Here is a 12,836-nt window from a genome sequence, read left to right as displayed (position 1 = left end):
TGGTACTAATTTTGGTCTTAGCCTCTACTTCTTTGTCTCTGCTCCATTATTTTCCTTTTCCTATTTGTTACCCCATAATGAGAATTGAGAATTAAGGAATTTCTAGCTTACAGTTGTCGTCCCTACTTTTTAGCATTGCCAAGTACAGAAAGCGTTTGCAAACTGAAATAATACTGTTAGTCACGAGGCAATTAATCTGTTACGACAACATGGTGGCTTAAAGCACAACGGTGATGAAGGTCACTCTGCTGGGTGTCCCTTTTTGCTCCATGCATTTTGCTTTGAAGTCAAACCACCCACTCCTCAGTAAGAGGGAAGCATGCGGAGCCCTTGTGTATTAGTCATCAATGGAGGGGCTGGTGGACTGTGAACCTGCAAACAAATGACTACAGGCAGCTTTTTGGTCACTGGGGCTGCTACCTGATAGAAAGCACATGTTAGCTTCAGTTTTTACTGCCACGCACTTAGGTTTACACTCACAGTTGGCTCTCTTCTCTTTGGTACATCCTAATCCAAACATGACATTTTGTGTTGTTTCCTGGCAGGAGGATTTTTTCACAGAAATCTACCAGACTCTTCCCCCTCCCCTTTTTCTTTCCTCTACAGGTGAAAACAAGAGAGGAAGAACTACAGAAGGAGGGGTTCTCTGCCACTGCTAGAAAGATAGAGGAAAGTGTTGAACTAAAACTGCTAAATCTTACACACCTTTGTGCTCCAAAAAAACCCCAACTGCATGGTTCATGCAGACTGGTGTACAGAAGCAAACATCCTGCCAGCAAAATGGGCTTTGGTAGGTCTGTATCCAAGGAGCCTGTTTCAGCTGTCAGTGCTACAGAGGTGATCAGAGAACTGCAGATGAGAGAGGCCAGCCTGGAGAGAGAGCTGAAGCAGCTGCAGGAAGAGTGCAGGCAGAGGCTGGATGAAATTGCAGAAGGGTTGGATGGAGTGATTTGTATCTCCCCTTGAAGAGATAAAGCTGGACTGAGAAGAGCAAAGGAACAGACTGACTTGATCAGAACACATTGTGCAGCTTGGCATGGGGGAGTGCGAGGTGAGGAACCAAATGTAATTTCTAATTTTTAAGCCTGGGAATCATAACTTGTTACTGCTTTGTGACTTGCACTGGGGCCATAACCTTGGTGGTTCTCTCTGCAGCCCCTTTATTGCTAACCTTGCCAATTAAATTCTGCAGCAGGCCTTGGTGGGAGCGTGCGTAAATCTCCCTTTTATCTTTCGGATTTCTAGTTCTTCTGCCAAGCACTGGGCTCTTTTATAGTGCTCAGCTGCTAGGCATAGCATATATTGAGGCTGCGCATTGAAGTACTAATTGCATTCAATATTTTCCAGCAAATCGAAGAGTTCATTAGTCAGAAAAATCCAGGTATTGGAGAACATGCAAAGTACCAAGGCTTAGAGAGATGGGAAATGTTCAAGAAAGTGTGCTGTTTTAATTCAGCTGGTTTGCATATTTGTGGCAGCTGTAATGCTGCCATAAAGAAATGCTCACCATAAGGAAAAACAAATGCCTAATAATAAATAAAGCAGCACACTGATTTCATTTACTGGTGTGATGCACTTGAAGTAATTGGGTTCTCAAAGAGAACAAACTAGAAACCCATTCTACCGAGTTATGAGTCACAATGAGATGACTTACGGATCTGTTATAGGAAGTTTCTGTAAAATAGAAATATGACCTTAACTTCCAAGCTTGAGGAGTCTCCAAGCTCTGTCTCTGGAGGCTTCTTCCCCTGGAACATGCAAATGTTTTTCACTTGGCATTCATTTCCTACCCTTTTCTGTTTTGCTTTCACCAAGGAGTATTTTTATATTCTAGTTGTACACTTTCAGGAATAAATAAATTTTAAAAAACCAGTTTGCTTTTCATTTGTGAATTGCTATGAGCGCTGGGCTTTCCTCTGTCTGGATTTCTGTCGTCTACCGCAGCTCGGTGGTGTCGCTGATTACCAGCTGCTCTTGGCTCACTCAGCAGCCAAATGTGAGGAACCTTTAAGGACCTCTTTCCAGGCATCAGTACGATTGCTGCTCTGCAGGGAGACCATGTGCAGGTGGGAGTGGGTGGACAAGGCTCAGGTCTCCTGGTTTCTGCTGCACCAAGTAAACTTCAGATGCTTCCAGACCCTGCTCATCTGTGCCACCCGTGGTGGTCTCATGTATTTTTTGCAGAAGTGAGTGGCAATACAAATGTCAGTGGAGAGCCACATGGGGAGGGCTGGTTTGCCCTGGTTTCACCCAGTTGAACGCAGCATTGCTGGTAGGCCAGGAGTATGCAAGTTCAGTTTAATACAGGCCAAATTTCAGACAGCCTTTCCTCTGCGTGGACCTGGTGGCTTGTCCAAGGACCAAGCTTGAGCAAGGCTGGTGGGAGGTTTAGTTCTCAGCTAGAGACCTCAACTCCAGTCAACCCTACAGAGATGGGACAGCCGCCAGGAGCAGGGTGTTTGTGTGCATTGACCGAGGCTGTCAGTCACAACCAGTGGGCCTGCTGTCAGCTGGCACTGGGGGTGACAAACAGTAGTCCTGGAGTATAAAACCCCAGCAGGCTAGTGAGATCCATCTCTGGCGCAGGTGGCCCCAGGCTGCTGCTCTTAGAAGAATAGCCCTGTCCTTAAAAAGCCAATCCACAGCGTTCTGCTTTTCAAACCATCTCTGTGGGTGCAGGGTACCAAGCACTGAACTGTTTCAAGCTGGTACAACTTTGGGAGGGTGTTGGCTCCAGGGCTGCTAAAATTCAATGCACAAGAGGACTTGTTCAGACACAGGTTTCAGATAAAATTATTCATGAATGTGGAAGAAACAGCATATCCTAGAACTAACAAGAGTGGCAGCACCAGTCTAGCGCGCTCTGAGCATTTTATATACTCCTTCAGCTTTTATACAAGGGAATTTTCATACTGTATCACATTTAGGTTTAAAACATCGCCCTCAAAAGCTCCTTTGTTCTCCTGGGATTTTCAGCAGAGTGGGCGAATAGTCTTGAGCATGGCGAGAGCACTCAGATTCAAGTGCAGGTCTAGCTCATACCTTGCTGTGGCTTATTGAGGTTGGCTTAATGCTGAGTGCCACAATGTATTATGCTGCTGTCCACTTAAACTGACAGTAGTCACTCATGGGATGACTTATTTCCTAGTATCAAATATTTGTCACCACACAGTACTTAGTGCAGTGTGCTTCAGTGTTCATCCAAGGATCCCGTTTCAGCAGAGACCACAACTGGCAGCGCCTTTCCCCTGCTTGACCCTGAAGAATTATTTTTCTCTCTGGTGGGATGCAAAAATGATGGTGCTCAGTATGTCTGTATATATGTGTGTGATGTATAAAAGTGCCTACAGTGGATCGCAGACAGCTGCATTTCCCACATGACACAAATCGCTGTACCGAGGTGGCCATATGGGAAGCTGTCAGGAGAGCCAACGGGTTGGAGCTGGAGCTGCTTGTCCTGGCATGTATATCAAGAGGGGCTACAGCTGAAAGCAGCTTAAAAGAAGATCGCCTTTCCACCCTTGTTGCTGCACTGGCATTGTGCACTTCAGACACCTTGTGCAAAGAGCATAGGCAAGTATAGTTTTTATTTTCTGGCACCAGTTTCCCACTGCCTTTTGTTTCAGGTACCAATTAGCATTTTAAACCGGAGCAGATATTCTGTGGTCCCCGTTGAAGGTCAGCGGGATGTTTTGAGCTGGCAGTGGTTTTAAAACCAATCCCTGCAGCCCCCTCTTTCCTTTGCCCCCATTCTCAGCACCAGCATGGAGAGCACAAAGCAGGAGGTACTTTAAGGGCTTGGCACTCTCACGCACTGAATTTTGGAGGGTGGTTTTCCTGTGAAGGCTGCTTTTTAAAAATCACAGCACCTCTGCGGGAGTTGGACACAAAAGGACTGAGCTGTGGTCATGCCTCAGTGACTGGTCGCAACTTTTGACTGCTTTTGAGGCATATCGATGCATCTGAAATACAGATGCTTTCCAATCCTCGTGAGCTTGGCGAGGCATCAGCTGTCTCTCCAGTACTGCAGGGAGATGCTGTATGATAAACACCACTTAAAAGCCTAAGAAAATTATCCCTGGATTAACACCAGCTGCAATGAGGGCAGGAAAGTGAACTGGGTGATTGCAGTCATGCTTAATGCGATCTAACCTAGGAACAAATAGATGTTTGTCACCTCATACCATTACCATGGCATTTGAAGTGTGTTCCTTTCCTTGTTTAGGCTGACTTCTCTCACCCACCATCACAGCCCATTGGTTTTAAAGGCTGCAATGACCTTCTCGGTCACCGGGGCTTGGCCCTGTGTCAGCACTCAGAGATGCTGTAGAAGGGGGAATGGCTGCCCTGGGAGACGTGTGGCAACCAGCAACCAAATGACTGGTTGGTCTCTGGCAGATGCTGCGACAGGCGGAAGATGACTCAAGCGGTACATTTCATCCATCGGCTCAAGCCTGCTCAGTAAATGTTAAGTATTACTTCACAGAAATTGGAGAGTGTTGTAAACAACCCACTACAGACTGACAAGCAAAGCTACAAGCTGTTAAGTGGTTTATCCTTTGCCATATCACCACGCTGGCTGTACATTTCCTTGTGAAAGCAGGAACCTGCCCTAAAATTGTTGATGGAGTTGAACAGAGAAGGGTGGGTATCGGCTGGAGAAGCTGGTAGAGAGTGAGTTGCACATTGTGTGCAACTGGCTGCTAAACTCAAGTGGTGGGGGAAGGCCGGTGGTGATGCTGCCCTAACATCTGGAATAGGCAGCAGGGATTGTTTTGGTTTTTTTTAAGAGGCTACAGCAGAAGTTGTCCCTGTTGGTGCATCTTGAAGGGAGTTACTTTAGTTTGGGTTTGCATCCAGGGTTTCTAAGTGATCTTAGGAAGAGAGGAGCGTAGTAGAGGCAATGGCCCGTGCTGGAAAAGCGGGAAAGCAGGGTTAAATCAGCACCCGCCAGAGATGCTGCACGTGGTCGTGGGGTACACCTGACAAGGGTCAGGCAGTGAAGAGCCGTCCCAGATGTTCACCTGGTGATAACTCCCAGCAAAGCCTGTCCGCAGGAAGCCCCCGTAGCAGCTAACCCTCTTTGCGGGGCTGGGAGCGCGTGGCCTTTTGCTTCATGCTCAGGCAATGCTTCACTGAAGACAGGCGGAATTACTGCTGCTGTGTTTAAACCACACTCTCTCTGGTGATGGATTGCTTCCAAGCGTAGCCTTAAGAGAAGCTTTTACAGGACTTCTGTAAGTGTAGTTTCTGGTAGGCCAGCGTGGAGGTGTTTATAGAAGAGCACGGTTTAACCCGTTTTTCTGATGTAACTGGTGCTTCTTTCCAAACATCTTGCTAGGAAAATGGGATTGGCCATAAATACTTCATTGCCTGATAACTCTGGCTCGTACTGTGTAGCTAGAAATATTCCTCCCCAAATAACTGAGCATCAATCAGCTTGCAGTCAAAACAGGAGGTTTACTTTGGAAAAGGCAAGCGAGGCATCTGCAGTCACTGCTCCTGACAACATTGCGCCTGCTGGTAAATAAGGGCTGCAACCTATGTTTAAAAATAAGAGCTGCTGGGAGTAGTGATTTCCAGCCTAGAGTGTTTTGGTTTCCCTGTGGGATTCCTCCACCAGCTCCCGCAGGAGGATGAGCTGGTAGCAGTTGGTGTGAGCATGTGTGCGTGGCAGCGTGGTACACGCTGCTCAGCGGGTGTTAACGCACGCCTGAGGGTCAAACTCTCTCGCAGCCACTTGCAGTGAGAGCCTCGGGTCTTTCACCCTTACCCTTTGCCTGCTGGAGCCAACAGCTCGTGAGATGCAGTCTGTCAGAACTGCTGCTCCTTGACTGACAGCCCAAGCCCTTGAGGCCGGTGTCCTGTAGGCTCCAGGCAGGGAAGCTTCTCGTCCTCCCAGCCCCTCTGTACCTGCCCTGTGTCCCAGCCGCCGGGCCATGGCCAGATCCCTATCCCTAAGGGGTTTTGTTCCCCAGCTGCTCTGAAATGGGTGACAAGGAAAATGGAGGTGTGCAGCCCACAGGTACCATGCGAGCATCCAGTCTCGTGTAGTGCAGGCTCCTGGCCCAGCCTGGGGGTGCCTGTCCCAGCCCCAGCTTCTGGGTCCGATGGACTTTGTGCGTACGAACGACTCTGCCAGTCTTGCACCATCATCCCCCAGTGACAAGGCAGCCGTGCCCCGCTAAGCCAAGGAGCTGTAGCAGTCAGGTACCTTCACTGTTAACTGTCCCACCTTGTTTCCCAGCATGAATCTTAAGAGTCTGCATCCAGTCCTGCTGGTTTGCTTTCTTCTGCAGGGCTGGAGAGCCCTTTGCTCACCAAGAAATACTCCTTGTCCAGGTCCGTCTACACACTGAACGTGAGTAAAGGGAGTGCAAGCACTTTGTAAGCCTGTAAGGCAGGCAAGTTACCCCAAGTTTGACCTTTCCTTGCCCCTTGGCTCTCATATGTTTCACCCTTTTAAAGTGGGAGGCAGGGGGCTGACCTCCCTTCAGTCCTGCAGGACCCCAGGGTAGATGTTTGTACCTCGGGCAGCCCCCAGCAGCTGGGGAAAGCAACCCCCTGTGGCTCTGGGGGGCTGAAATGGGCAGCAGGTAGGGAGGGGAGAGGCATGGCCCCAGCAGCCAGCCTGGTCCGGGTGGGCAGCCAGGCTGGCAGGGAGCCCTGCTCTCTTGGTGGCTCATGCTTTGATTTAGCATTAAGTACAGCTAAGAAATATTTAAGCATTAGCTTTCTAGCGTGGCTGACTGCCTCAAAGGCAAGCAAACAAGGAATTTGCTAGGGTAGCTGTCAAAGCAGGCTCTCAGCCCCTACTAACGCTCTCCTTCTCCCATCTGACCTTATTAATGCAGCCTGGTTGTTTTGCAAGACGCCTCCTTTGCCTTGCAGCAGCCCACGGCCGCTCTGGAGGGAGCAGAGCTGCCAAACCTCTGGAAGGACTGAATGGCTCAGTGGAGCACGACCGGAGCTCCGGGAGGGAGCGGGATGTGGGGGGTGAGCCGATGCGGCAGGACCGTGCCTGCCCTTGGGCTTGTCTTGCAGGAACCACCAAATGCCCTTTATGTTACAAATACAAACCTGAGCTAAAAAGCTGGTATTTGCTGTTGTTCCGACTGTTCAGCTAGCAAAATATTCTCCCGCACTTGAAGGGTCAAGTAAAGGATTTTGCTTAATCATGCCTGCCTCTTGTCTTCCAAGCGGGATTTGCAGTTTCCCTGGGCGGCGCGCTGATGGGTGCCTGGGCTGTGCTAACAGCCGGGTCCCAGGAGGGTGCAGGGCATGAGGGGTCTGGCCATGGAAAGGGGGCAGGCAGAGTTTTTCTCGGGATGCTTTTACGTGAAGGCTCCCTGTTGAACCGGGTTGGCCATGGAGCATAGCAGGGGAGCTGGTGGGTCTCCCAGCCCCCTATTCTGCTGCTGCTGCTGCAGCCCCCTTGCATCCCTTGCCAGGGAGGGAGGAAAGGCAGGTAAAAGCCAGCGCGTTTGCCGTAAGCACAGAAATCGCTGCCTCGTGGGCTGGCCCAGCCGCATCACTCGGCAGCATCGGGCCCCTGTAATGACTTGGCTTCTCCAGGTTGCACCGTTAATGCTGTAAAATGCCCGCTCCTGCCGCGGGCTCAGCAGGGAGCTGGAAGAAGCCTTAGGCTGGCAGTAAGCTCTGAAGCGCAGTTCATCCCGTGAGACGTCTGTGACTCCTGGAACAGGATTAGCCCCTGATGGGAGCTGGGAGGAGAGGGTCCCCGCATCAGGTGTGGGAAGGGCCTGGATGCGTGAGGTGCGGACGAGCTGCAAGCCTGGGGAAGTTTACTCTGTGTGAATGCTTCCCGGCCCTGAGACGTGATATTAATTCATTCTGATCCTCTAAGTAAATGAGCTTTCCAATTAGCTTTTTTTAAAGGATTTTTCCTCCTTATACTGATTAATATTAAAAATGCTAATATGTATTTTCCAATGCTAACCACCCGTGAGGAGACCACGCTATCACCCTTGATTAACGCCAGCTTTCATGGTGCTGACATAGTGTCTTCTCTCTTTACAAATCTCTTTTAAAAATGAAAATACACTGTAAAGCCCACAGCCAAGGGTCCAGCCTGCAGGGCTGGGGGAGATGTCCTGCCCAAGGCTGCGTGCCCGTCCCCCTGCCTGCTGGGTACCACGGCGGGGGACGGGGCAGCGTGGCCAGGCTGCGCCGTGCACATTGACGTCCCCTATTAATCTCTGGCTCCCCGCAGTTTCAGGACACGCATTTATTTCAGGTTCTTACAGGTTTCCATTTGTATTCTCCCTTTTTCATTGCCACCCTCTCGAGGCCAAGACCAGCAACAAAAGGCATCATAACAATAAAGCTCGATTGCAAGTTATTTACTTGGCATCGTTGCATCTGCCAAACAACGATATTAATTTTGTCTCTCAATGAAGGAAATACTCTGCTGATTAGCCACGGGGGCAGCATTTGTTCTAGAAAGCAGCCTTTAATAGGCCTTTATATCACGCCGTAATTCATATCACTAAGTCAAGAAGAGCTTTTCATTGACGCGCTCAGGCTCTGCGCCTCCGTTGCGTGGCCGTGGCCGGGCACGGGGGAGAGCGACTCACGGCACGGGAAGGGCACAAACCTGCGTTCCCGCGGAAAACCAGATGGCCGTGATTTGGGCCGTAAGTGCTGTGGGGAAAGAGGGGGCTGTAGGATGGGAAGCGCAGGACTGCAGCGGGGAGGGACAGCATCGCCCCGAGCTGCTATCGCCGCGAGGGTGCTGCGGGGACGTGCCGCTGCGGCCAGTCCTGCCGTGGGGGTGCGCAGCTCTGCTGCTCCCCTGGGAGCTGCGGTGGGGACGGGGACGGGCTCGCAGGGCTGTGAAACTTCCCAGGGAGAAAACTGCAGAGCCCAGGGGGTTGGAGAGCATGCTTTCTGCAAGGGTGTGCCTCTGCCCACCAGCCACGGCCACGCTCCAGCCTCTGTGGCCAGCAGGGACAGGAAAGGGAGTGATTTATAGTCTCACTGCTGAGCACGGATTTTTTTGCTTGCCTGTGTTTAGTTTTGTTTGGAGATGATGGTGCGTTTTAAAAAAAAAGATGTGTCTCTTCTACACTTGAAGAGAAAACCTGGGGCTGAAGGTTCCTGGTGCTGCCATGGCGGCGCTTAACACAGTCGTGCCATGAGTAGCTGATGTGGGGTGCTCCGAGCCTGCGCTGAGGGAGCCGATGGGGATATTCCCTCCAGTTTCAGCTACAGCTCAGCGTTACCGCCTACGTTGCTGCTGCTCTTGAACACGAGCCCCAGCTAGCCATGCCCTGGGCTGTATCGCCAAGGGCAGCACTGGTGGGTCTGGAGCCCCCCCGGCAGCTCCCTGCCACCCAGCTGCCCTCCCCACCAGCAGCGCTGCCTATCGCTCCCCTCTCTCAGCACCATTTTTCCAAGCACAGCAATGTGGCACACAGCTTTGAGCTTCGTTTTTTTTCTGGCGGGCACCCTACGGAGCATCACGGTGCCCGTGGTGGAGCCGCCTTCCCGGGACCCCCCCCCACCCCCGGAGCGCTTTGAAGCGGCAGCCCGGGGGTCCCGGCGAGCGCGGGTGGGAGCTGCCTTTCCTCCGCTGGCTGCTCAGGGGGAGGCAAATGCCCCAGGCAATGCTGAGGGAGCAGATGGGATTGGATTTCTAAGGGCAAAGATGCTTTTTAAAATATTTTTTTTGCATCAATTGCTCGGAAATTGTTTGTCTCAAAAGAAATGGGTTAGAACTGAGGAAGAAACAGGGATTTTCTGTTTTGGCTGCAGGGACTCTGTATGCTAACAAATTATCAAAAGGGCCCAAGTCCCCCTAAGAGTCCCGCTGTAAGAGATGCTCTGTCTGCCACTCATCCCCTCCATTGCCACCTCTGGCTGTGGCGACAGGGCCTCTCCCCCTTTCCCCATGTTCAAGTAGCAACCCCAGCGAGAAGCCAGGAGGACATCACCATGCACCTCCTCTGCTTTCGCACGTTGCTTGGGGAACGGAAACCGAGGTGCGTGCTGCTGTCCTGGACCCAGGGCAATGATATGTTCTTGAGCAAGGTGAAGCCGGCCGGACCTGGGGTTTCTGCTAGTGGGGCTATGTGGCCAGGGGAGAATGGTACAGGGTGCTCCTGGGCTTGCACCCACCTGCTTCATGCTCTACCAGCCCGACCCAGTGAGGACCGAGCTGCTGCCCAGCCTGGCTGTGGCCAGCTCGTCCCCTCTCCTGCCAGGTAGCAGCTGGCAGCGACCCTCAGGGGTGAGCGCGGTGGCCTGGAAGGCTTGCTGGCACATGGGGCTGCTCCCAAATAACCCTCAGACACCCGGGGAGAAGGTTACTTTCAGGTAGCAGCTTGCTAAACCTGTGGTTGAAACATTTCAGCTTTGCTCAGTGGGAGCGTTTCAGTGAGATGTAGGTCTTTTCCCCAGCTGTTACTGAAGAACTGCCACAAGCTAGTCCTTGAGGTGAATCTTATATTCACAAAATTATTATTTCATAAAATATTTCTTTACTAGCATGAAGGTTTAATGCAGTTTCAAGTGTGTTTCTGTGTGGGAAGTCCACATATTTAGGAATGCTTATTTGATAACTTAAGACCTGTTTATCTGATAACTTAAGACCTTTCCCCACGCACAAAATCCCCATGGTCGTGTACGGTTCCCAGGCGGAGTCACGCATCATCATGTTCATTTGTTTTGAAGAGGTGATACAGAATGTGTACTGAAAATTAAGTGGTGTCAGCTGATCTGCCTAACGCATTGGTGCAAGTTTAGCTCCCCGGTTTATCAGCCTCCTGAACAATCTGTATTTAATTCTGCATCCCACCTCTCTGCTGACCTTTGAGACCATCTCACGTGGCTACCAATCAAAGGAAGAAAGAAATCAGAAATTATTTCAGATGGGGCTGAAGTATTTAAATCATTTCAGTCTCCAAAATATTCAGTGGAGGGTCTTCTAGATAACATCCTCAAAATATGATCCAGTAGTATGTAATATGTAATCAAATAATCAGGTGGCCTATGGCTTTTTTTGGGGGGGGGGGGTGGCGGGGACAAACACCACACAGGTATTGCTGCTGTCTGCGCATCCCTCCCTGTCTTACACTCCGCGTGGTGACACACACACGTGAAGGGAAAATCCATGGCATCTCTGCCAGAGCTGCACATCCCCAGTGCCCTTTGGCTTTAGAAATAAACTAATAAAGGATAAAAGGGAATTACGGGTCTAATGAAAAGGATTATTTTTCCCCAGGACAGGCCGTGTGCCTTGGTCCCCGTTACACAGAGCATCTCAGAGCCTCACTAAGTGTCAAATGAAACGGGCTAATGAAATGGATTAGGATCTTAATAGCACATTTGATTAGTGAAGCTCTCACCTCCGGGCACTCTCTCATGTGTGTTAATGGGCGCTGCGGGGGACTGCTGCCTAAATGAGCCTATTAATGGGGAAGAGCTGATGCAGGCTCCCTGCCACCGTTGGCCGCAGCCGGTTCGGTTAGCCTGGGCTGCATCCCGAGCCCCCGGCAGCCCGCGGGGAAACCCGTGTTCCTGTCCAGTGTGGGAAAGTGCACTTTTGTGTAGGAAAAAAACCACCACCGACAACAAAGTGAAATAATAAATTTTTTTATTTGTTGGTGAAAAAAATGACCGGTCTGGCCTTAACTTAAAGGACACCACTCTAGGAGGGACTAACATTTTGCGATGGGTGGGGATTTATGAGTAGAGCTGCTGTGCTAAATGTATTCGCGGAGCCCTTTAAGAACGTACCGCGATAATTCCTAAATACTGGCGTACCACCCGTCCTCCCCAGTGGCTGGACTTCACCAAGGTCTCAGGCACAGGGAGAAATGCCTCTGCGTTAGCGGTGCCTTCTGCTGTAATTAATGCTTCCTAGAGTGGCGCAAGGGTGAAATCAGTGTCTTCCACTAACTAACATGATTACGCACAGCGCCTGCTCCCGCTGTCCTTGAGGGCCTGGAGGAGGATACGACGGGAGCGTGCAGGCTGGCGGGAGAAAGGAACCGCTACTGCCCTGCCTGCAGGTTGGGCGATGGAGGGTTAAATACATTAGAGGGATGTGAACACCGGTGCATTTCAGGCTGCATCTGGAGCGGGTGAATAATTCCTTAACCTATTTTCATAATGTTTCTTATTTCAGTGTCAGGCAGTAAATAATACAGAGCCATAAACAGCTAGGATGCTGTAGGGAGCCAGGAGTTATAAATTGCTGATGCAATAAGCTATCATGTTATCTTAAAGAAGGGATTTAAAATATATAAATGAATAAACAAGCAGGGCTGTTTTTTTTCAGATGGCTCCAGGATCCAGCAGATTACTGAGAAAAGAAGTCCACAAGCAGTCAGCCCTGCACATGGCTGCTGTCTGCTGTGAGCAAGAGTTTCATCGTCCCATCCCGTGAGTTGCCTCTGACTGGGGCCTTTTTTATGGTATCTGTCAATTAAAAGCAAAGCAGTTGAATAGCTAACCCCATGACTGCCTTTCACATCAGCTGTTGTGGCAAAGTGCCTTCTCCCCAGAGTTTTTCCTTTTTCTGAAGTCTGATGAAATCTCTGAAATTATGTACTGAGGGGACTACCAGCAAGCCCCAGCCCAGACACTCACTGTGCTGTAGGATGGCTCTGGGTACGATGCTCCTCCCTGCTGCAGCAACAGGGTGGAAGGTGGCCAGGCTGCCCTTAAAGATTTTGGGGAAATTGCTAAATTTAACAAAGCTGGGGGGGAAGTAAAGAAGCCTGGCTCTGTTTGTGCGGAGGCGGGTGCTGCCAGTCCATGGTCACCGTGTCTGGGCTCCCGTCCTGGCTGTGCAGCATCTCCTCCTGCAC

General features: G+C 50.6%; 1 protein-coding gene and 1 long non-coding RNA gene across 3 annotated transcripts in view; both read left to right on the top strand.

Moving 5' to 3' along the window:
- TEDC1 (tubulin epsilon and delta complex 1) overlaps positions 1-1,842 on the top strand; it is a 75,380-nt gene extending 73,538 nt beyond the window's left edge. For both annotated transcript variants that reach the window (XM_030033901.1, XM_030033900.1), the window contains one exon: positions 607-1,842. In XM_030033901.1, the coding sequence (XP_029889761.1) occupies positions 607-966 (360 nt within the window). In that variant the 3' untranslated portion in view covers positions 967-1,842. The remainder of the gene's footprint in view (positions 1-606) is intronic.
- A 6,687-nt stretch (positions 1,843-8,529) lies between these two features.
- Positions 8,530-12,478, top strand: LOC115349692. The gene is made up of 2 exons (XR_003926193.2): positions 8,530-8,657; positions 12,305-12,478. It is a non-coding gene; the product is annotated as an uncharacterized LOC115349692 (long non-coding RNA).
- The last annotated feature ends 358 nt before the right edge of the window (positions 12,479-12,836 follow it).

The sequence above is a fragment of the Aquila chrysaetos genome, chromosome 12, assembly GCF_900496995.4.
Source record: "Aquila chrysaetos chrysaetos chromosome 12, bAquChr1.4, whole genome shotgun sequence".
Taxonomy (NCBI): Eukaryota; Metazoa; Chordata; class Aves; order Accipitriformes; family Accipitridae; genus Aquila; species Aquila chrysaetos.
This window is presented reverse-complemented; position numbering and strand designations above follow the sequence as displayed.